The sequence below is a fragment of the Lepus europaeus genome, chromosome 12 (genome assembly GCF_033115175.1).
Source record: "Lepus europaeus isolate LE1 chromosome 12, mLepTim1.pri, whole genome shotgun sequence".
Classification (NCBI taxonomy): Eukaryota; Metazoa; Chordata; class Mammalia; order Lagomorpha; family Leporidae; genus Lepus; species Lepus europaeus.
The window spans coordinates 19,733,424-19,755,802 of NC_084838.1; the positions used below are offsets into that span (position 1 = coordinate 19,733,424).

Here is a 22,379-nt window from a genome sequence, read left to right on the forward strand (position 1 = left end):
CAATTGGTCAATGAAAGAAACTACCTCCTTCATACTTTATACGTCACACTCCGTCAACTCAGCACTCAGAAACCCTCCTACCTTAAAACCAAAGTGATAACCTCTCCCCCTTGAGGAAGAACGTGATCAAAACGACATGAAGCCCGGGGCCAGCAGAATATTCCATCTGCTGCAGAAGTCACAGTTCCCTGAATTTTGTATGAAAGGTAGGAAGTACAAGAGCGAAACAGAAGCATTCCATATTGAGCACCTAAAGCTCTAAATTCAGGGTTTCAGTGCATTTTTAAAAGTCCCGCTAGGCATCGTGAGCCCGTTTACAGGCATGGACCCAGAGCTCAGAGAAGGTACATAACTTGCCCAAGGTTACACAGCTAGCATATGGCTGAGCTGGGATTCATCCCAAGCAGTTTTCTCTGGACAAAGCATGCAGTACAGGGCCTTGCACAGGGACAATTGCCATCACTGTTACTGTTATGCGGACTCCAAAATGATCCTTACCTGTATTTGGGCAAGGTGCTCTCAGGGCTCCCACAACACTTCCACTAGAGAAGCCCACAAGCTGTCCTGTAGGACTCCCGTATCCCTGCCAAAGCCAGAGGATTTGTCATATTTTGTTGGTTTCTGGAAATATTGATTTCCTTCGCAAGCTTTCATCAGAACAGTCTTAAGAAATAATGCTGGGGCCAGCGCCATGGCATAGTAGGCTAAACCTCCGCCTGCAGTGCCAGCATCCTACATGGGTGCCAGTTCTAGTCCTGGCTGTTCTTCCAATCCAGCTCTCTGCTATGGCCTGGGAAAGCCGTGGAAGATGGCACAAGTCCTTGGGCGCCTGCATCCATGTGGGAGACTCAGAGGAGGCTCCTGGCTTTGGATTGACCCAGCTTTAGCTGTTGCAACCATTTGGGGCGTGAACCAGAGGACGGAAGACCTTTCTCTCTGCCTCTCCCTCTCACTGTCTGTAACTCTACCTCTCAAATAAATAAGTACAATCTTAAAAAAAAAAAAATGGTGTCCATATCTGCAGGAGTCTTAGAACCAGTTATAAAGCAAAGTACAGAATCAACCTGAGAAGGGTGGGGACTGGAGCCTGCCCGATTATTGCTCAGTCCACAGTTACCCCCTCACCATCTGGGTCAGGTGATAAGGTAGAGCTCCAGGGGCACGAAAGCAGTAGAGAGGTGAGTGGTTACCTACAGCCAGCACCTGTGACACTTAGAAGGACCTCTGTTGTCTTCCTGAGACACTGCACGAGGACTTCAAAAGCAACGTCATACATGGCCAAGGTGGGGATCACAGGTCCCATCATAGGGATGCAAAAAACTGAGACTTAGAAAGGACACCATTTTTCCTGAGTGGGAAGGCAGAAATCTGGACCCAAGTATAGGTGCAAAATATTTTTGGCTCTGTATCTACCACATGATTTGGTGATAAGGGAAATACCTCCTTGCAAGGAATGGGAGAAATCTGTGTCTTGACTGTAGATGACATTACCCTAGGCTGCGTGGTTTCTTAGGCCCTATTCACTCATCCAAAAGCCAGCACCAAGCAAGATTTCCCACCGGATACACCTGAGAGCTGACTGACCACCGCGACACTGTGCTGTGGGCCACCCAGTGAGTGAGAGCGCCTGGTAAAGGGACTCGCATTGCCTCACTGGAACCCAAGCCCTCTTGTGTGTGGCCCCACAAAGCACAGAACGAGGCTCTCTGGCTGGTTTGCACAACAATGTCATGGTGAAGTTTCACTGTAAGGAGAGATGCTACAGTAATGACTCAGAGAAACCGTAGGATTTCAGAGACGCTGTCCCCGACTAAGATGTGTGGAGTGATGTTAGCTGCATCTTCCTGCTACAGCCTCTGCACTTGGTGTCAGATCTGAGTAATAAGTGACAGATCAAATGACTGCTGACAGATTTCACCCTTCCTTCCTCCCCGGGCCCTAGCACACTCAGAAGTCAGCCAGTGTGGCAGAAACTTCAACACCAAAACCTTCGACGAGAACAGTGAAACTTTCATTCTGTTTTCCCACAAGTTTCAAGTTGATACTGGAAATTTTTTCTTTGCCTCCAGTGTAATCGAAAAATAGATTTTCATTAAGCAGCAATCCAAAAGTCAAGGCTATTTTTAGAATGTGAGATTACAGGGGAGGATTTTTTCCCAAAAGGTTCTGAGGTATCAATTATGTGAGAGCCACAGAAGGGTTTCACTGATGACAATCACCTTGGGGCTTCGAAAGGAGTTCAAGGGTCAACATTCCTAGAAACTGAGAATCCTGAATCCTTTGAAAGAACCAAATTTCCAGCTCAAGTAAGCAAAAGAGATGAGCTAACACACTCAAAAGAGAATGTGCTTTCCTAGCTTCATAATAAAGAAACAAAAGTACGTTCTATGACATCTGTTGCATAGATCAGAAACCTAATGTTCGTGACAGTTCATGGCATGTGTCGATTTGACTGAATCATGAGATATCTGTATACCTGGCTAGGTGCTATTTCTAGGTATATCTGGAAACAATTAGCATCTGAATCTGAAGACTAAATAAACTGGATGTCCCTCCCCGAAATGGGTGGGCATCACTCACCGGTGATGAATGGAGCAAAAAGGCAGTGGAAGGAAGGACTGAACCTCTCTCTTCCTCCTTGAAGTTGGAACATAGATCTCCTGCCCCAGGCATTTCTAATTCTCAGGCCTTCAGGTTTGCACCGAACTCTACACCATCTGCTCTCTGCTCTTGGGTCTTTGGACTATGCCACCAGCTTTCCCAGCTCTCTAGCTCATACAGATATGGATATCAAGACCTGTCCCCTGTTCTGTTTCTATGGAGAACTCTAATGCAATTGCAGATATTCACAACTCACGACTCTGCCTATTACTTATACCATAGTACCTATACTATTTCTGTAACACTGTTCTTTAAACCATCTCACTGTTTTCCATTAAAACCCATGTACAGGGGCAGGTATGGTGGTGCAGCAGGATAAGCCACCACTTGGGACACTCACATCCCATATCAGAGTACCTGGGATAGGGTTCCACCTCTACTTCTGGTCCAGTTTCCTGTTTGTGCATATCCTGTGAAAATGATGGCTCAAGAACAGGGATCCCTGCCACCCACACAGGAGACCTGGATGGAGTCCCTGGCTTCTGGCTTCAGCTTGGCCCAGACCTAGCTATTGCAGGCACTGGGAGAGTGAACCAGGCAATGGAAGCTATCTATCTCTCTGTCACTCTTCCTTTCAAATCAATAAAATAAAAACAAACACATATATGACTATCATAAATAGAAAAGGTCAATACAAGAATATAATAAGAACACGATCACATGTTTATGCTCTGGCCTGCTGCTATCATCTGCAGTAGACTCTGAGCCTGAGGGATGTCCTGTCTGTGTTATAGAGGGAGGCTGGCAAATGTTTGTAGGTTCTATTATCTACTTGGTGGTGCCTGACTGAGACCTCTCCTTTTAGGCAACTGAAAGGACTAAAAAAGGAATTCACTCTTCCATGCTGTGATCCAATACTATATGATGTTAAGTCGATGTTTGACCTTAAATCACCCCACTTCCCACCTGGGGCCTGGGCCCCCCACTGTGGGAAAATATTTTACTAATAACCTCACCCAGCAAATGTCCCAGGATCTCCAGTGATCAGAGCTCTTGTCCCCAGTCAGAAGTGATGATGCCAATGCTTCTCTCATGTAGGCAGAACAGTCATCCTGCCGTATGCATGGGCGATTGGTTCCAGGACTCCCTGAGAAAATCAAACTCTGGAGATTCTCAAGTCTCTTATATGAAATATTATTTGCATATAATCTATAAACATCAAATCATCTCTAGATTATTTATAATACCTAACACAATGTAAAAGCTATATAAGTAGTTGTTGTGTCATATTGTTTATGGAATAATCACGAGAAACATACACATTTGAATAATTTTGATCTGCAGATTGAAGGGTCAGCTGTATTCAGTATACAAAGAGGTCATGCTCTGTGTGTCGCTTAAACACACTGTATAACTAACCACACCAAAACTCAGTGGCAACAGTCATTTTTTTGAATATCCTCTTATCTGTGAGTTACATGGGTGGGGTCAGCTGGCCTAAGCTGGGTTTCGCTGGGGGTCTCTGAGCTACATCTCTCATCCTCCTCCTAGAAGGAATGGAACAATCGGGGTCATTCCTTCAGGCCAACGGTAGAAGAAGCAAGAGCATGAATGGTAACGTGGAGGGCTTTCCAAGCCTACACTCAGACTCTGACACTGTGCTTCGTGCCAACAAGCCATTGACCAAAGTAAGTCATTTAGTGATGCCCAAAATCAAAAGCAGGGAAATACATGATGAGGATACGGCAGAGGTATCAACAACGGCAGGGGTAAGGAAAGGGGACCAGCAATGCAATCCGCCACACTCCATCTCTCACGTGATCTTTCTGGAAGGTTGTCCCTTACAGTCAAGTGCATCATGCTTGGAACTCAGTTCACATTCTTACATTCGTGGCCGACAGATTCTCACCAGGAGAGAAGAGGCTGTTGAACAGGGAAAGAACAGTCTTCTCCACAGTAGTGCTGCACACTGGCTATGCACAAGCAAACGATGAAGTTGGAGCTCTCTTCACACCATAACAAAGATAAATTCTAAATGGATCACAGGCTCGCCTGTAGAGCTAACACTATAAAACTCTTATTAGAAAACATAGGAGTAAATCTTTATGGTCTTGGGCTAGGCAATTGGCTTATTAGATGTGATAGCAAGATTATAACAAAGGAAAAATATAAATTGAATTCCACCTACATTAAAACCTTTGTGTTTTAAAGGATACTGCCTAATGAAGGAAATGTCAACAGCAGAATATGAGAAATATTTGCAAACCACGTATCTAATAACATACAAATAACTAGAGCATATAAAGAAATATTTTAAAGGCCCAATTTTAAAAAGGATTTAAATGAACATTTCTCTAAACAAAATATGCACATGGCAAATAAATATATAACATTGTGGTACAGCAAGTAAAGCTACCACTTGTAACACCAGCGTCCCATATGGGCACCAGTTCATGTCCCAGCTGCTCCACTTCTGACCCAGCTCCTGCTAATGCGCCTGGGAAAACAGCAGCAGATGGCCCAAGCATTTGGCCCCTGCCACCCATGTGGGAGACTCAGATGAAGCTCCTGGCTTTGGCCTGGCTCTGCCCTGGCTGTTGCAGCCACCTGGATCGTGACCAGCAGATGAAAGATCACTCAGCCCCCCCCCCCCCCCAAATCTGACTTTCAAATAAATAAATAATTCTTTAAAAAAAAAAAAGCCTATGTAAACTTAAATTTAAAAAAAGATTCTCGGGACCGGTGCTGTGCCTTGAGCACCGGCATCCCATGTGGGCGCCAGTTTGAGACTCAGCTGCTCCACTTCTGGTCCAGCTCTCTGCTAGGCCATCTTCCACTGCTTTCCCAGGCCATAAGTCCTTGGGCCCCTGCACCTGCGTGGGAGACCCAGAAGAAGCTCCTGGCTTCGGATGGACACAGTTCCAGCCGTTGCAGCCAATTGGGGAGTGAACCATCGGATGAAAGACCGCTCGCTCGCTCTCTCTCTCTCTCTCTCTCTCTGCCTCTCCTCCTCTCTGTGTAACTCTGACTTTCTTTTTAAAAAAGAAAAAAAGATTTATTTATTTTATTTGAAAGTCAGAATTACACAAAGAGAGGAGGAGAGGCAGAGAGAGAGAGGTCTTCCATCTGAAGGTTCACTCCCCAATTGACCGCAACAGCCGGAGCTGCACTGATCCAAAGCCAGGAGCCAGGAGCTTCTTCCAGGTCTCTCTCCCTGGTGCAGGGGCCCAAGCCCTTGGGCCATCCTCTACCGCTTTCCCAGGCCACAGCAGAGAGCTGGATTGGAAGAGGAGCAGCCGGGACTAGAACCGGCGCCCATATGGGATGCCAGCGCTTCAGGCCAGGGCGTTAACATGCTGAGCCACAGCGCCAGCCCAAACTCTGACTTTCAAATAAATAAATAAATAAATCTTTAAAAAAAGATTTTCAATATCATCAGTCATTAGGAAAATGCAAATTAAAACCACAATTAGATACCACCTCAAATATACTAGGATGGCTAAAACAAAAAAGACTAAAACAAGTGTGGTCAAGGATGTGAAGAGGTTGGGACCCTCTCAGCAGCACTACAAAATGCTATGGCCACTTTAGAAACAGTGGGCAATTTCTCTGAATGTTAAACAGAACTACCACTTGACTTAGCAAATTCCCTCCTAGGTAAATACTCCAGAGAAATGAAAACAGATGTCCACATAAAGATTTGCACATGAATATTCATAGCCGTGTTTTCATAAAGCCAAGTTCTGAATACAACCTAAATGCCCACCAATAGCTGAATAAACAAAATGTGATATATCCATATGGTAGACAGTGATTTGTCAATAAAAAGGAGTGAAAACCCAGCAGGTACTACAACAGGGATGAACCTTAAAAACACATTGCTACGTAAAAGAAGCCACACAGAGAAGGCCACATATTGTGTGATTCCATTTAAATGAGGTGTCTAGAATAGACAAATCCAAAGAGCAGAAAAGAGATGACCCATTGCCGGAGTTAGAAGAAAGGGAGATGAAGAGGGACTGCTATTAAGTACGGAGCTTCTTGAGGTAACAAAAATATTCAGGAGTAGATAGCATATCGCAACGCTGAATATACTAAATATTATTGAATTGTACACTTTAAAATTGGATAGTTTATGGCATATGAAGTTTATCTGAATAAGGCTGTCATTTTAAAAACTAAATTAAAAAAAAAAACATGATTCAATATGAAAAGGGACAACAATTAAATATGGAAAAGGAGATGAGACATTTTACCATGGAAAATACACGAGTGGCTACTAAGCACATTAAAAGACATTTAACATCATCACCCACTAGGAACAAGCACATTGAAATCATAAGGAGATAACAGAACACATCTATCAGAATGGCTAACATAAAAATAGTGAAAAACTACCACTGAGGATGCAGGGAAACAAGATTACTCCTACACTACTCGTGAGAAAGTAAAATGGTACAGTCACTTTGGAAAATAATTTGGCAGTTTCTTTGAAAACTAAAAATGGATTTATCATATAATCCAGCTACTGTATGGTAAAAAGAACATTTATCTCACACAAATTAAAACTTATTTTCATGTGGAAACTCACACACAAGTGCTCACAGTAGCTTTACTTGTAATAGCCAAGTGCTGAAAAACAACCAATTAGCTTTCAATGGGTGAATGGTCAAAACAGCTGTGTCACACCCATCACCTTGGATTACGAGTAACTAGCGACACATGCAGTAACATGGGTGGCCCACAGGATGTATGCCAACTGAGAGAGCCAAGTTCCAGAAACACAAAGACTATACCTCATATTTCCCTTCATGCAGCCTTCATGACAAGAGATCATTACCAACACGGAAAACAGAGCAGTGGCTTGCAGGGGTTAGAGATGGGGGGAGAGGGAGGAGACTGTCCAAAAGGAAGCCTATGGTGATGGTATAACTGAGCAATTGTGGAGGTGATTCCATGAGGCTACAAGTGGGATAAAACTACACACACACACGTGTGCACACACACATACGTGTGTGTACAACTGATAAACAATAAACTGTATGGTTGGCACAACGCTATTTTCCCAGTTTTCATCTTATAATAAAATGACACAAGATGTTAACACTGGGGGAGGGTGGGTGAAGGGTTCATAGGACCTCTGTAGGACCTTCTTGTGGATGTGTAATTAATTCAAATAAAAATTTTTGAAAACCTTAAATTTATTCTTAATTAAAACTTTCTCCTCTTCCTAAGTTATCTAATTCCATAAATGTGAAAGCTAGACACATGCGCAGGAGCCCAAGGCTCTGCCTCTCCTCTCAACATCAAGTGATAATAAGTAACATTTATTGATTGCTTCTTCTCTAGCAGGGAGGTGGCTTATTTGGTTTATTTTTCACATCAACTCTGCTATTACTCCCATTGTAAATATAAGAACACTGAGCTATGTTAGGGGTTCATGGCTATAGCCAACGTCATAGAGGAAGAGGGCTCTGACGTCCAGAGCCCACCCACTCCGAAATCACCAGACTCAGGATCCACCCATTCAGCTTAACCTAATGTCTTAATTCAAGATTGCGTTAGTCGCTATGTGAACCAGAAATGAATAGACACCTGTTTACTACACCCCTAAGGAAGCAAACACACCCCACATCCCTGAATGGTAAACCATCCCTAACAGAAGGCAAGCCCCTGGTTTCCTCACGTAAGGATTTAAGGATTTTGGCCAACTTATCTATTATCAGATAGTGCAATGATTCAAATAAACAAGCAGCAACTTCATCATTGGAATGGCGTATTACATAAAATAGATTAATTTGAAAATACAGCTATCTTCATTCTCCTGTGTTCTGAAACCCTTTTATTAAAATACTTTACACACATCTTTAACTTCAGCGTGCTCACAGTTTTCATCCAACACAGGCTTCCAGAATATTCTCTACATTTCTAAGTTCCTTAAAAACGAGTGCTTTGGAGTCCTTTGTCAATACTTTTCCTGAAACACCCCAAATTAAAAGGATCCATTCATGAAACATCAAGAAAATATAAGACTTCTTAAAATTTGCTCTTAATTCAGTGGTTCTTTCAATGCTGGCTACAGATTGAAACTACCTAAGTAACTTTAAAACCTACTCATGTCAGGTGCCAGCACCGGGGCACAGTGGGTTCAGCTGCTGCCTGCGACGCTGATATCCCATGTCACAGCACCAACTGGAGTCCCTGCTACTCTGCTTCTGATCCAGCTCCTTACTAACGTACCTGAGAAGGCAGTTGATAATGGCCCAAGTGCCTGGGCCCCTGCCAGTCATGTAAGAGACCTGAATGGAGGAGTTTCAGGCTCCTGGCTTTGGCCTGGCCCAGCCCTGGCCATTGCAGTCATTTAGGGAGTGAACCGGGGCTGGAAGTTCTCTCTTTTCTCCCACGCTTCTCCTCCGTCTCCTCGCCCCTTCTCTCTTTCCCCTTCTGGTTTCAGATAAATAAAAAATAAACCTTTAAAACAATAAAAGTAAAATCTACTAGTGCCTGGACCCTGACCCACCCCAGATAACGATTTCACTGACCTGGCGTGGGTGCAGGGATGGTACTTCCTGAAGCTCCTGCCATGACGAGAGCCCTGCTGGCGTGTGTGAGTAGGGAAGTCCACGATGTCCTTGAATAGACATTGACTGCACATAAGAATCACCTGGACGGCTCTGCGTCCATACTCAATGCTACCCGGGCTCTCTTCCAAAGCAATGGTTCGGACTTAGCTGGGGGTTGGGGCCTAAGCAGGCTTAGGTTCAAAAACATCTCAAGTGCATCTCATTTGCAGGCAGAATTGAGAGCCATCACTCAATATTGCCAGTCAAGAGGTCTGCTTTACAAGTGAGCCCTGAAAGAAAAAAAAAAATGGTGTACTCACCATCAAATTTATTTATAATGAATAAGGTCACATCAGCCTCCCACCCCAGGGACTTCCTAAATGGGGCTGAAGATCTCTGTTTCCTTCTGTTTCTATTGTATCTGGTGACCTCTATAAACATCCAAACACAGCTCTCACAGAAAACATGTTAACCTAATTTGGCCTCCTCAAATAGTTCTTAGGTGTCTAAATAAAGGAATTGAAAAAGTATCCCCTCGGGGGAGAGATTTTATCAAGACTGCCTTATGGGGGCCAGCGCTGTGGCGTAGCAGGTAAAGCAGCCACCTGCAGTGGTGCCGGTTCGAGTCTTGGCTGCTCTTCTTCCAATCCGGCTCTCTGCTATGGCCTGGGAAAGCAGTAGAAGATGGCCCAAGTCCTTGGGCCCCTGCACCCGCGTGGGAGACCTGGAAGAAGCTCCTGGCTCCTGGCTTTGGATCGGAGCAGCTCCGGGCGTTGCAGCCAACTGGGGAGTGAACCAGTGGGTGGAAGACCTCTCTCTCTGTCTCTCTTACTCTGCCTTTCAAATAAATAAATAAATCTTTGGGGGAAAAAAAAAAAAGACTGCACTATGAAGTGAATCCTTTTTTCTCTGAGAGACAAATCGGGCAGAAAATGTCACTTTACTTTTGCACCTATCATCGACAATTACTCGTTCTTGGCATTTAGGCATCATGTTGAATGTTTTTCTGCCCGACCTCATTTACTCCTAAAAGCGCATACAGGACAAATAAGTATTATTAGCCCCATTTTGCAGAGGGACAAATTACCTGAGGTTACCGGCCCGCTGGGTGTGTGGCCCCAGAACGTGACCTGGGCCTTCCGTGTCCAGCGCTGTACTGCCCCCTTGTGGCTTGGCTGTCCTTGCCGTCCAGAGCCCTAGGGAACAGCGTGATGGACAGTAAGAAGACATCGCCGGGCAGACGCCTTGGCTCACTAGGCTAATCCTCCGCCTGCAGCACCGCCACACCGGATTCTAGTCCCGGTCAGGGCACCGGATTCTGTCCCGGTTGCCCCTCTTCCAGGCCAGCTCTCTGCTATGGCCCGGGAAGGCAGTGGAGGATGGCCCAAGTGCTTGGGCCCTGCACCCCATGGGAGACCAGGAGAAGCACCTGGCTCCTGGCTTTGGATCAGCACGGTGCGTCAGCCGCAGCGGCCATTGGCGGGTGAACCAATGGAAAAGGAAAACCTTTCTCTCTGTCTCTCTCTCTCACTGTCCACTCTGCCTGTCAAAAGAGAGAGAGAGAGAGAGAGAGAGAGAGAGAGAGAGAGAGATGGGGCAATGGAGCAGCAGCAAGAGTGCCAGCAGAAATTTTTCCTCCACCCTGCCTTTGTGGTCCAGTCCAAAGCCCCAACATTCCCCAGTTCTCCAGGGGTCTGTGACATCACAGATGGCCTCCTGTCCACTCTGCCAGCTGCAGGTGAGTGAGGCTCAGAGGTTAGACCTAAGAGTGGGAGGGAGTAGATTTTCTACATCAAAAGGAACAATGGCCCCACCAGCTTCTGGACTTTCGCTACAGGAAGCAGACACCACCCCTCATTTGACTTGGCCTCATGGTTTTTCTCTCTGGGTCCGGGTCTCCCCGCCCATGCTGCACAGCCCCTACGAGTTCCGGAAACCTTCCTGTTATTCCTTGTTGACTTTTGTTGTTCTGGTCAAAATGCTGTGAGGTGGCTAAAGCCCTGAAACTCACAGCCCACTGGGGAAATGAGCTGAGGGCCATTCTCTGTGGCCCCTGCTTCCACCTAGAGGAGGGCACTGGTAGTGCAGGAAACACCACACACACCACTAACTAGCCCTCACAACCACTTGTTATTATTAACCCCATTTTACAGGTCAGACAACTGAGGTCATAAATCCTTCTAAATGCCATAGCTAAGTAGAGCTTCACAGTTGACACCCCTGAGAATGTGCTTGTAATTGCTACAGAGCCATTCCATTTCTGAAGAGGACTGACAAGTCCGAAAATCTCTGCGGTCGACCCTCGGGGGAGAAAGTATTTTACTCCCCTCTCCTTCTGGTGACATTGCCTGCCAAAGATGTGGAGGGCGTGAGACAAGCCTGTGTGTTAAGTTCCTGCTGCACCTCTAATGAGGAGTGAGATCTAAGTATTTTTCCCCCTCAGGGAAAAAAAGCAAGGTGCAAAATACAGAACATAGCACACTGCTGAACTGAAAGGAGACAGAGGGGAATTTGAATATGTGCATTTTCTTGTTACTACACAAGCTGCTCTAGAAGAAAAAAGCCTTGATTTAATATGTGAAACACAAATGGAATTGTTTCTGGTTAAACAAGGGAGAATCATGTTTGCATGGCCAAGGCTAAGGACTGCTGGAGGGAGAGGGGGCTGGGGAAGGTGCTGAGCCCAAGGACTGGTGGTGTTTCTAGGGCAGGAGGGCTGGGGAAAGGTAGAGCTTCAGCTATGAAGTGTAGCTGCTACCAGGTGTCAGTTATGGCCGCTGCAGCAAAGTTCCATGAGCTGATAGAACAGGTTTGACACAGGTGCTGCTGATGGCTGATACCCATGATTACAGGGCAATCAGGTTTTACCTGGGAGAGTGGGTGCCTCTCTTTAAATTCTCAGGCTTCCTCCACCAGAGCAGCAGGAAACACCCTCCGAGATCGTGCAGCTCTCCACTGCTAGCATCCGCTTTCCTTCATCTTCCCATTTATAGAGATCTGGTTTTGGTTTACCTGTTGGTCAGCCTGATTTCCTCTCGTCTTTGTCTTTGAATCATTTGTCGCACCAGAGGCTGCATAAAAACATTCACCTCTCTGGACAACACACTCTGAGTGACATGAGACAGTCAAAACAACTTCAGTATTCAAGAAGGATTGCAAAGGCTCTTCAGGCACATGAGCTGTAATTTCCCAGGCATGGCCATCTACTCAGGTTCACTTTTCTTTCAGCTTAGACAGATGGTGGTACTTCCACAAGCTTGTGGGAATGCATATTGTGGGGCAAAGTTCTCTGTAAGGGACATCACCACACAGCTGTGAACAGCTGGCCTTTGGGCTCCAAATGCACAAAGAGCAGGGGAACCCAGGCCCTGGTTTTATTTCAGAAGCCAGTTGTCTTACCCAGGAGGCCATAAGATGATTTTCATGTCTACTTAACATTTAGGGACTCCTGGAAAATGAGCAGAATACCTATGCTGACATTCCCATTCCAGGACGTATATTTTTTTCCAAGTTCCCTAATTCCCCTGAACCTTTTCCAAAAACAGAAAAAAAGTCTCGCTCTCCTAAAGTGCCTGTCCTGTCCCGGAATGTCCCGTGAGGGTGTCCTGAAGTCTGTTACGTCTCTCATCGACTCCTCTTCACTTTGTTGATTTGTGTTTTGACTCTATTCCCGATACACCCCTTAGAGACAGGCTTTCGAAATAGTTTTATGTGATGCCTTTCCTATTTCTTCTTAGCTTCTCATAAAGCATGAATAGGTGGGATATTTAAATCTTGCAATTTTTTTCCATCTTACTGATTTTGAACATTTCCCCCATCATCAAAGATCAACAAATAACTGAATGAATTGGTGCAAAGACGATAGTCTAGGAAAATAAATAACTCACAGGATCTTAAATTATTCAATACATTTCTACTGTTCTGAAATTAAGGACGATTCCAAATATTTGCAGTTAACTCTCTCCCCACATTTCAATCCAGCCTCTCTGGACTTAGCTGCTGGTGCCTGAGTTTTAGAGGGGATATGGTGTTGTGTGATTTTTCTTGTCTAGAAAAAGGCCCCCTGAAGAAAGCTTATCCAGGCAGGCAGGGAAAGGAATAGAAGGAGTTACGAGTGGGTGGTAAAGAAAAGGTTGGATGGAGCCAGAGAGAGGCAAAGAAAGATGGCAGAAGGTTTGAGTAGGAGTAAGAGCTTTGTTTTTGTTTTTTCGTTCTGAGGCCACAGTGTGCCAGTCAAAGAAGTCCTTTGTTGGATGGTTGGTGCTTTTGTCCTCTCTCTGTTCAGGAGTCCCTCTTATTTTTGATACCCAAAGTTTGCCGCCATGGCCATGGTAATTCTAAGTCATCTAGGGCAAGTTTGCCACCTAAACAGCACAGAGAGCACCTGCAGTGGGACTGCACAGCCCAAGTAGGAGCTTTTCCAGGAAGAGGCAGAAACTCCACATGGAGGAGACCGTGACAAACAGGAGTGAGTGTGCTACATGTGGACCCATGAACGGAGTCTCGAGTTCCCCAGCCAAGCAGAGCCTAAAGGAGCCATAGGACCAACGTCCTGGAAATCAGTGACCCCAGAACATGGTAGAAGTGGAGCGACTTCATTTTCTCATTTCACAAGACAGAATGTGAGCTCATGAAGTCCAAGTTTCAGTTTGTTTATACAAATCAATCGCCAATCTAACAGAGCCCCAAATGTGCTCAAGGCTGACCTTGGTGGGCTTGTGAGACCTGTGCCTCTACTTTCTAATTCAGAAGCACTTACGTCTGCATTCAACGTGCATAGGACAATCTGGAACAAAGCTGCACACCAGGGAGCAAGTGTTTGTATAAAGGTTCTTCACAAAGTTCATGGAAAATGCATATTATTTTTTTTAAAAAAAGTATGGATTTCAAACTTGGGGCACCAAAACAAACTTACCCTTCAATTCCATTTCTCCACCAACTTTATAAAGTATCCTCATCTGAGCAAATGAAGAAAATTGAAGCAGAAGATTACACAGATTAATGTCAAGGACTTCTATTTCCAAAAACAAAATATCTTATTGCCTTATATAAATTTCCATGTTTATTCCACTGAATGGGGCCCAACAAACTACGTGAGAGTCCAAATTCTGGCAGCAGGTCCAGAAGTTTGCTGGAGTTGGAGCCAAATGAACCCAGTGAATACTGCGTCTTGGTCATGGATCTCACACAATTGGGCTATCTGAAAGGGCCTGCCCTGCTGGCTGTATCTAACCACAAGGACTAACTCACGTGCACTAAGTTCAAGACCAGTTAGTGGGAGAAAGGAGAACTACTTGGCATAGAATTGCTACCTGATAGTCAGAGAAGACTCAATATTTATGCAGCAAGTATATTTATAAAGTACCTATTCCATGCCCATCCTCAGGCTGAGTGCCACGGATACAAAAGTGGAATCAACCACTCTCCTGCTTCCATGTGAGTGGAGCATTTGTCTGTCTTGTATCTTGTTCACTGCTGTATCTCCAGTACCTAAAAGTACCCAGCACCTGGTAGGCTCTCAATACATATGCGTTAAATCAATGAAAAGCACTTGTGGGCCAGCATGCAGGCTGTCAGTGACTGCCCAGGCATTTCCAAGACAATGCTTCCAACAAGTACTTAGTAAACACTGGCTATGAGTTAGGTGGCCAGTGTACAGTCATGGGTCGTGATACAGGGAGACATGGCAGGTGGAGAAGAAGTGTTGTGGTGGTTCACGAAGAGAAGCCCGGTGCATGCCATGGTTTTCCGTAACCCCTGAACTGAGTCTTGAAAGGTGATGAGTGAGGGAGTGAGGTGAGAACAGTCCAGGTAGAGTGCAGTGAACTGAAGGAAAATGCACAGAGCTGATAGGAGAGAGCTGCTGGGCAGCATCTCTTCCAGCTCTCAGGGGGGTGAATGAGGCTGAAGACATCAACAGGAGTGATCGTGAAAGGGCTTGGATCTGCAGACTCGGGGAGGCCCTCATGGGGCTGAGGCAGGAGTGACGTGATGGGATTTGCCATTTGGCCAGGGAACTCCAGCCCGGGCAGGGGGACATACAAACCAATGAGAAAGTTCTGGCAGCAGTCCAAGTGAGAGAGGCTGGTGACCCAGGCAACACTGAGGGCAGCGGCAATGGACTATAGCAGATAGAGTGAAGAGATGTCTGCAGGGAAATTCAAAAGACTGAAGGCAGGAGGATGGGAAGGAGGCTGGCAGGAGATAGACTGGGTTTGCAGTGGATGGGGGTAACAGCCCCCCATCAGGTAAACAGTACAACTAAAATTGACCCATGAAAGCCCAATAGGTAAACAGTACAGCTAAAATTGACCCATGAAAGCATCAGTCAGCTTAGCACATGGGCAGCTAGGCTGTGTCCCACAGATTGTGATACTCTTGGGACAAAAATTATCACCCAAGTCCCTATTCCATCCAGGCCTGCCGGTGCCTTTACTAAGCCAAAAGAGGAAAAAAATACTGGTTCGCTCATTCATTTGACGGACATGTGTCAGACAATGAGAATGGATTAATAAATCCTACAGATGAAGTCATGACCCCCGTGAACTTATAATCTCGTGGGGGAAGCAGACCATACGCTCAATAAATACAAAGTGAATAACAGAAAAGTATACGGGGAAGGGGTTGAGGAAGTGCTGTGGGAGGTGTGAGATTTTAAATGAGTAGACAGAGGAAGGCAGCATTTAAGCAGAAACTTGAATGACAGAACATAGTCACTTAACAGAACAGTGTTCCAGGCTCATCGAGCATAAAACAAGCACAGGCTCCCAAGTTGAGAGCCTGGTAGGGTTTTAGGAATTATCACTGTTGGCCAGCGTCGCGGCTCACTAGGCTAATCCTCCGCCTTGCTGCGCTAGCACACAGGGTTCTAGTCCCGGTCGGGGCGCCGGATTCTATCCCGGTTGCCCCTCTTCCAGGCCAGCTCTCTGCTGTGGCCCAGGAGTGCAGTGGAGGATGGCCCAAGTCCTTGGGCCCTGCACCCCATGGGAGACCAGGAGAAGCACCTGGCTCCTGGCTTAGGATCAGCGCGGTGTGCTGGCTACAGCGGCCATTGGAGGGTGAACCAACGGAAAAGGAAAACCTTTCTCTGTCTCTCTCTCTCACTGTCATCATCAGTATGCCTCCAGGGGATTCAGGGGGAGATGAGCTAGAATTGAAGGCAGAGGGTCAGAGGGTCAGTGGTGATGCTTGGGGCTTGAGGTGGGCACAGCAGGATGAGGAGGTTACAGAGCATCTTAGGGCCTAGGGAGAAACTCTGGGTTTGCTGCTGAGAAATTTGAGAAGCCACTGAAAGGCTGGGGACCAGGGTGTGGAGAACTAAGAAAAAAACTTTGGCATTCACCCCTACCCTACGTGTCTGCCATTTCTTGTCCTCTTCATCTCTTTCAGTAGATGTGAATTTCTCTCTGGTACCATTTTGCTTCTTCCTTTTAGCAGTTTCTATACCTGGGTGCTCTGAAGACAAATTCTGGTTTTGTTTACCTTGAAATGTTATTGAAAGGTGTTTTCACTGAAAACGCAGTTCTGGGCTTGCAGATTCTTTTTTTCTTTCAGCACTTAAAGGTGTCGCTCTATTGTCTTCCAGCTTGCATTGTTTCTCATGCAAAATTAACTGGAATTCTTGTCCTCGGTTTGTTTTGTTTTGTTTTCCCCCATATATAGTATGTCTTTTTTTATTCTGTTTGCTTTTTTTAAGTTTTCAGCTGTTCCTGTTCGTATTTAAAGATTTATTTGTTTGTTTGAAGCGGGTGGGGGGGGTGGGGGGGTGGTGGTGGTGGTGTGGTGATCTCCCATCCGCACCTGTTCGCGGTGGTGACTTGGGCCAAGATACAGCAGTAAAAGAAATGTGAAGCAAGCCTAGAAGGAGGCACCGCACACGGTAAATGTGTTTTTATTACCTAAGCAACGCTAAAGTAAGCATTTCCTAAAGGAGGCTTTAGCCAAAGAAAGAGGAATGAGAAAAGGAAGTATCCAGGGATCTGGAGAATTTGATTCCCAATGAAAGGAGTTTGGGACTCAAACAAGGCCTTGTTCTTCTGGACTATGAGGCTTACAAAGGTTTTTAAAGAGGTCACCCGGCCTGAGTTCCTCTCACAACTCATGAAGAGCATGAGACACAAGAAGCATAGACGAAATTCATGGCAAGCCCAGGATTTAAACCTACAATAGTACATGCTTCTTTACTATGTTCCTATAGCACTGGATCCATGGGGCTAAGGAAGCCAATGAGCTACGCTAAGGGAGGAGAAAGAAGTTGAATGAGCATTGACTAAGCACTTACTGCATACCTAGCACCCAGGGGTCACTTTTCACGTATTCAACCTTTTACTTCTACAAAGCAGCCACTACCATCCCCATTTCCAACATGACAAAGGTGAGAATCAAGAAGGCTAAGGAGGGGGCAGCACTGTGGCACAGAGGGTAAAGCCGCCACCTGCAGTGCTGGCATCCCATAGGGACTCCGATTCGAGTCCGAGTACCGGCTGCGCCACTTCCAATCCAGCTCTCTGCTATGGCCTGGGAAAGCAGTAGACGATGGCCCACGTCCTTAGGCCCCTGCACCCACATGGGAGACCTGGAAGAAGCTCCTGACTCCTGGCTTCAGATCGGCACAGCTCCGGCCGTTGTGGCCAACTGGGGAGTGAACCGGAGGATGAAAGACCTCTCTCTCTCTCTCTCTCTCTCTCTCTCTCTCTCTCTCTGTGCCTCTCCTTCTCTCTCTGTGTAACTCTGACTTTCAAACAAATAAATAAATCTTAAAAGATTAAAGAATCTTCTGAAGAACATGGCAACTCAAAAGGGGGTAGAACACAGAGCTATCTAAAATCTTAGTATCTTATACACACGTTGGCATGAGCGGGGGTTTTGCTGTAGTAGCTCCTACCTACCTGGAACGTTAACACAGGTAGAAGATGGCATTTTTCAGCCACAGTCTTATGTTATCTAGGAAACAGCCCTGCCCGGTGAACTGGACTCAAATTCAAGATTGGCTGATTCAGCACAGCACCCCTGCAGACAAAGCTGGCAGAGTAGAGACTCCAACTCCCGTCCATGGGTAAGAAATTTTTTTTGCAATAATAGGAAAAATGGCCTTAAGAGAAAGAAACCCAGGCAAAAGGGCCTGGACTTCCTGGTCGGGGTGGGGGTGGGGGTTGGCTACAGAAGGTTTGGGAGAGGGGAGAGTTTTATACCTTAGGAGAGGCTGGCCCAATACAACCCCATCACAGTCAGGTTCCAAAGGCATCTGGAATTCAGCTCCCAGAACCTGTGGCCCCCATTCCTTTGTCTTCTACAGCATCCCACAAAAACCTGGCCTCGAAGATCTTCTGTTTATGCTGCAAGGACTGTCAGGAACCCCAGGCCATGGACGACTCCAAGGTTCCCAGTCAAACCCAAGGGCATCAGCCACCAACCAGCAGTAGGTATCAGGTCAGAGTGTGCCTCGTGGTCTCTTTGTGTCTCTTTGCTCTTTCCCCTCCTGCTGGGATGCCTCCAGGTCCCTTCACATTTTGAGTGATAGTTTCAATCTAAAAATAAGGTGGGGGTTAGGTGGCAAAGTACCCCAACCAATAAACAAGAGAGCTTAAAGCCATATGGCCATGGACCAGCATCATTGGCATCACCTAGAGCTTGTTAAAACTCCATTTTCAGACCCTCCTCAAGACCTATTGAATCAGAAGCTGCATGGTAATAATATCCCCAGGTAAATTTGATGCTCAATGTAGTTTGAGAAGCACTGGACCACAGATTATAAAGATAGTGGTCAACAGCCCTGCTTTGGAGTCTATATGCTGACTGGAATTTCAGCTCTCCCACAGAAGATGGGCAAGTCACTTCATCTCTCTGAGCTTCAGTGCCCTTACCTGTAGAATGATACATTGTTACTTTTCAGGATCATTGCAAGGGTAAAATGAGACCACAGACACAAGCACCTGGACTATGATTGCTGGCTCAGACAGTGGAAGCAATACATGGCTACAGCATTAGGAGAGGCTGGGCTCTGCCTTGAAATCTCAGTGGTTTACACAAGGAAAGGTGTTTCTTGCTCATGCAGTCTAACTGGCATCAGACATCTGCTTTTCAGCTTCAAACAGGGCATCTAGAACATGAGTCAAGGAAAGAGAAAAGCCCAAGAAGGCATCCTGGCTTTCCACTGACAGCCATGAACTCCTTGTTGATCCAGGATAAGGGGTCATGGCAGAGAAGATGGGGTAGTGGTGTCAAAATCAGCAATTTCAGAAAGACATGTAAAAGAACTGCTATTGTTAAGATGGGGCAAAGCCAGGACTGACAGGCAAATGGTGTATGGTGGGGGCAGAACTCTCATAAATCAGGTACAGTTCCCACAGTAGATGAGATAGTGCAATGGCAGGAAGCAATTCTCTTAACACATTTTCCAGAAATCCATAACTGCAAGTCTTTAAAATACTTCCCCCTTGAAAGTAGCCTCATAATGAAAATCAAAACATGGAAAATGTCAATTTCCTCAATATCAGAATCACAATAATGACTGGGGCTCTATTGCAGACAATGCATTGTTTAGTCAGGAACCCAACTGTGATCAGATAATTCTCCAGCTGTGTGGGAGCTGACAGGTTACATTTTACTAGTAAATGATACTATTCATCCCCGCATAAACTCTCAGAAGTGGACATTATTACCCGAAAGGAGTAAATGATCTTAGAGATATGAAAGTAGAGGCAGAGGGAGTTTAAGCAGTTTGTTCAAGATATGCAGATAATAAGTGACAGCACCATTTGCTTTGCTGTAGAACAGATCTCGGCCTGTTGATAAAAGCCCTTGGTTATACTTCTAGAAGTCCATAAAGACAAAGCCTCATAGGCAATAATGCTCATCACAACAGGACTTGCAGTACTAAAATTGACAACAGTCAGAGCATCTAACACTAGAATCTTGGTTAAATAGAGCTTGAATTATCCATCAAATAGAATACCAGGCAACCATGATTTTTTAAATTCAGTGACATGAGACAAATATTTATGTTATATGTATATGAAAAAAGAAAATGCATATGTCACATGTAGTAAACTATGCATAATGATAAAATATGCACAGGAAACGAGTTAAAATGTGATGGTATCTGTAGGGAAGGGGTATGGGATTTTTTTTTTCTAATTCCTACAACTATGGACTACCTAACTTTATTTAATGGATATGCATTGCATTTATAAATGGGAAGAAAGTTAATATTTTAGAAAGAATACTTATTTTGAATTCACCTGCTCACAAGAAAGAGCACTTGGAGTATAGAGGAGGTAGACACAGGTATATACCCCCATCCCATAATAACCATCAATTGTCCATGTGCTACTTTAAAGTTGGCCAAAGGCCGTCATTTCCATGAGCTCTTCAGACCTCCCCATGTGACCGATTGTCGTTGCCAGATTTGCAGCTCCCGAAGGATGAGCAGGGCAAAAATCCCAAGCATGCTAACACCTCTTCCTGCTTGCCTTTGGGGCAACCCCTGATCCACCCAGAAAAGAGAGCTTCCTCCAGCAGCAGTGAGTTCGAGGGTAAGTCTCAAGGTGGGGCCTTAATGCTGACCAAGAATCCCGGAGGGAAGGGGCCTTCTCTTGGTGACCTGACCCCGTGGTATTTGAGCTAAGTGGAGTGACAGGTGAGGTAGACCAAGCATCAGGAAGCCACCATCATATTCCAGATCACACTGGGGAGAGCCCAGGGCCCAAGTCCTGACTCCATGATCTTCCAAACGACGTGAGGAGGAACAGGTGTGGCAGGAAAAGACCCACATCCAGCACTTCCTCCGAGCCCTGTGGCATCAGCTTGTGTGCATTTTCTCTGGTCATTTGCCTAGTGTCTACTTTGGCCACTAGTCAGTGAGATCTAGGAGATCAGGACCCACATCGCTTTTGCCTCCTGCTGTTCCTGAAAACCCAGCCAGGTGCAGGAAAAGCAGACAACGCAAAAAAAAAAAAAAAAAACACTTGTGGCTTGAGCATGGTTCAGCTGAGGGTGAAATGTCTCAAGGGTATGGAAGGACAGATGCCCAATCCAGATTAGAGGCAAAGTCCAGAAAGGAGAAATACAGCCACCTTGCTCTGCCCAGGGGTCCCACACCACCCACAGCCTCCCCAAGAGGCTAGGCTGTCAAGATCCAAGCATCATATGGCCCAGTCATTTTAGAACTCTCCTAACAGCTAACCCCTCCTGCCAACAAAACCTCACCAAGTTGAATTTCCATAAAAGATCAAGGGAGACTTGCTGTACTCAAATTGACAGTGAGGGGCTGGGGCCCCACTAGCTTGCCTACCCTCTGCCTGTGTCCTCCCCATCCCACCCCCCAGAACTGAGGCCTCAGGAGGGGAGGGGACTTTCCACTCCTCCAGGGCGTGACATTAGGGTCAGAGCCACAACAGGCCCAAGCCTCCTACTTTCCATACCCCTGCACTTTGCAAGATGTTCTATGTCCTTGGCTCCACCAGCAGAGCACAATGCAAAACCTATTGCAAGGTCCCATCACCGGGACGAGTCTTAGGCTGGTGTACCCATGGGAGGCAAGCAGCTGAGGCACAATCAGAGAGGGAAGCAAATGACCAGGAGCAGGCACCCAAGCCCAGTTCAAGGCCCCCCACCAGCGTAATGCTGCCTTTCTTTCAGACGTGGATACACATGCTCCCCAAAGAGGTTTTTATAAGAGGAACCTAAACCGCTACTCCCAGGAGCGCTGGCCATTCCAGCCATGCCTCATCGGCAGGCCCTGACCATTCTAGTGGGCGGCCCCCAAGCCGGCCCCTGAGCTGTGCAGCTGCTGGGCGTCTCCACCAGGAAGAGCCGGTGGGCAGGAGTCATGAAGACGGATTCACAAACTCCCCTGGAGGAGGAGAAGACGTCTGAGCCACCCCTGTGCACCTGCAGGAGCGCCTCCAGCTCCTGAAACAGCCAGGGCCGCAGAGGAGCTGCTTCCCATTAAAGTTCTTGGTCCATCAAGGTCGAGTCCCTGCTCTCTTTCCTTCCTTTTTACTAGGGAGTCTCTTCCAAGAAACGTCTTATCATTTGTTCTTTTAGTCTCACAGCTAACTAACGGAAAAATCATGTCAGCCTTTCGGGTAACTTTGAGAAAAGGTACAAGAATCATTCAAAGAACTCCTATTGCCCTTTTACCCAGATTCATCATTTGTTTGCATTGCCCCCCATTTACTTTATCATTTTTCTGTCTCTCTCTGTTATTTGTCC

At 46.0% G+C, this 22,379-nt stretch overlaps 1 protein-coding gene across 1 annotated transcript; it reads left to right on the plus strand.

Annotated features, from left to right (window-relative positions):
- Positions 1 to 10,763: 10,763 nt before the first annotated feature.
- On the plus strand, positions 10,764 to 21,907 carry TEX48 (testis expressed 48). The gene is made up of 4 exons (XM_062206716.1): positions 10,764 to 10,902; positions 18,460 to 18,582; positions 20,570 to 20,698; positions 21,804 to 21,907. Exons 1-4 carry the CDS (start codon positions 10,764 to 10,766, stop codon positions 21,905 to 21,907), a joined length of 495 nt encoding a protein of 164 aa, XP_062062700.1.
- Positions 21,908 to 22,379: the final 472 nt, after the last annotated feature.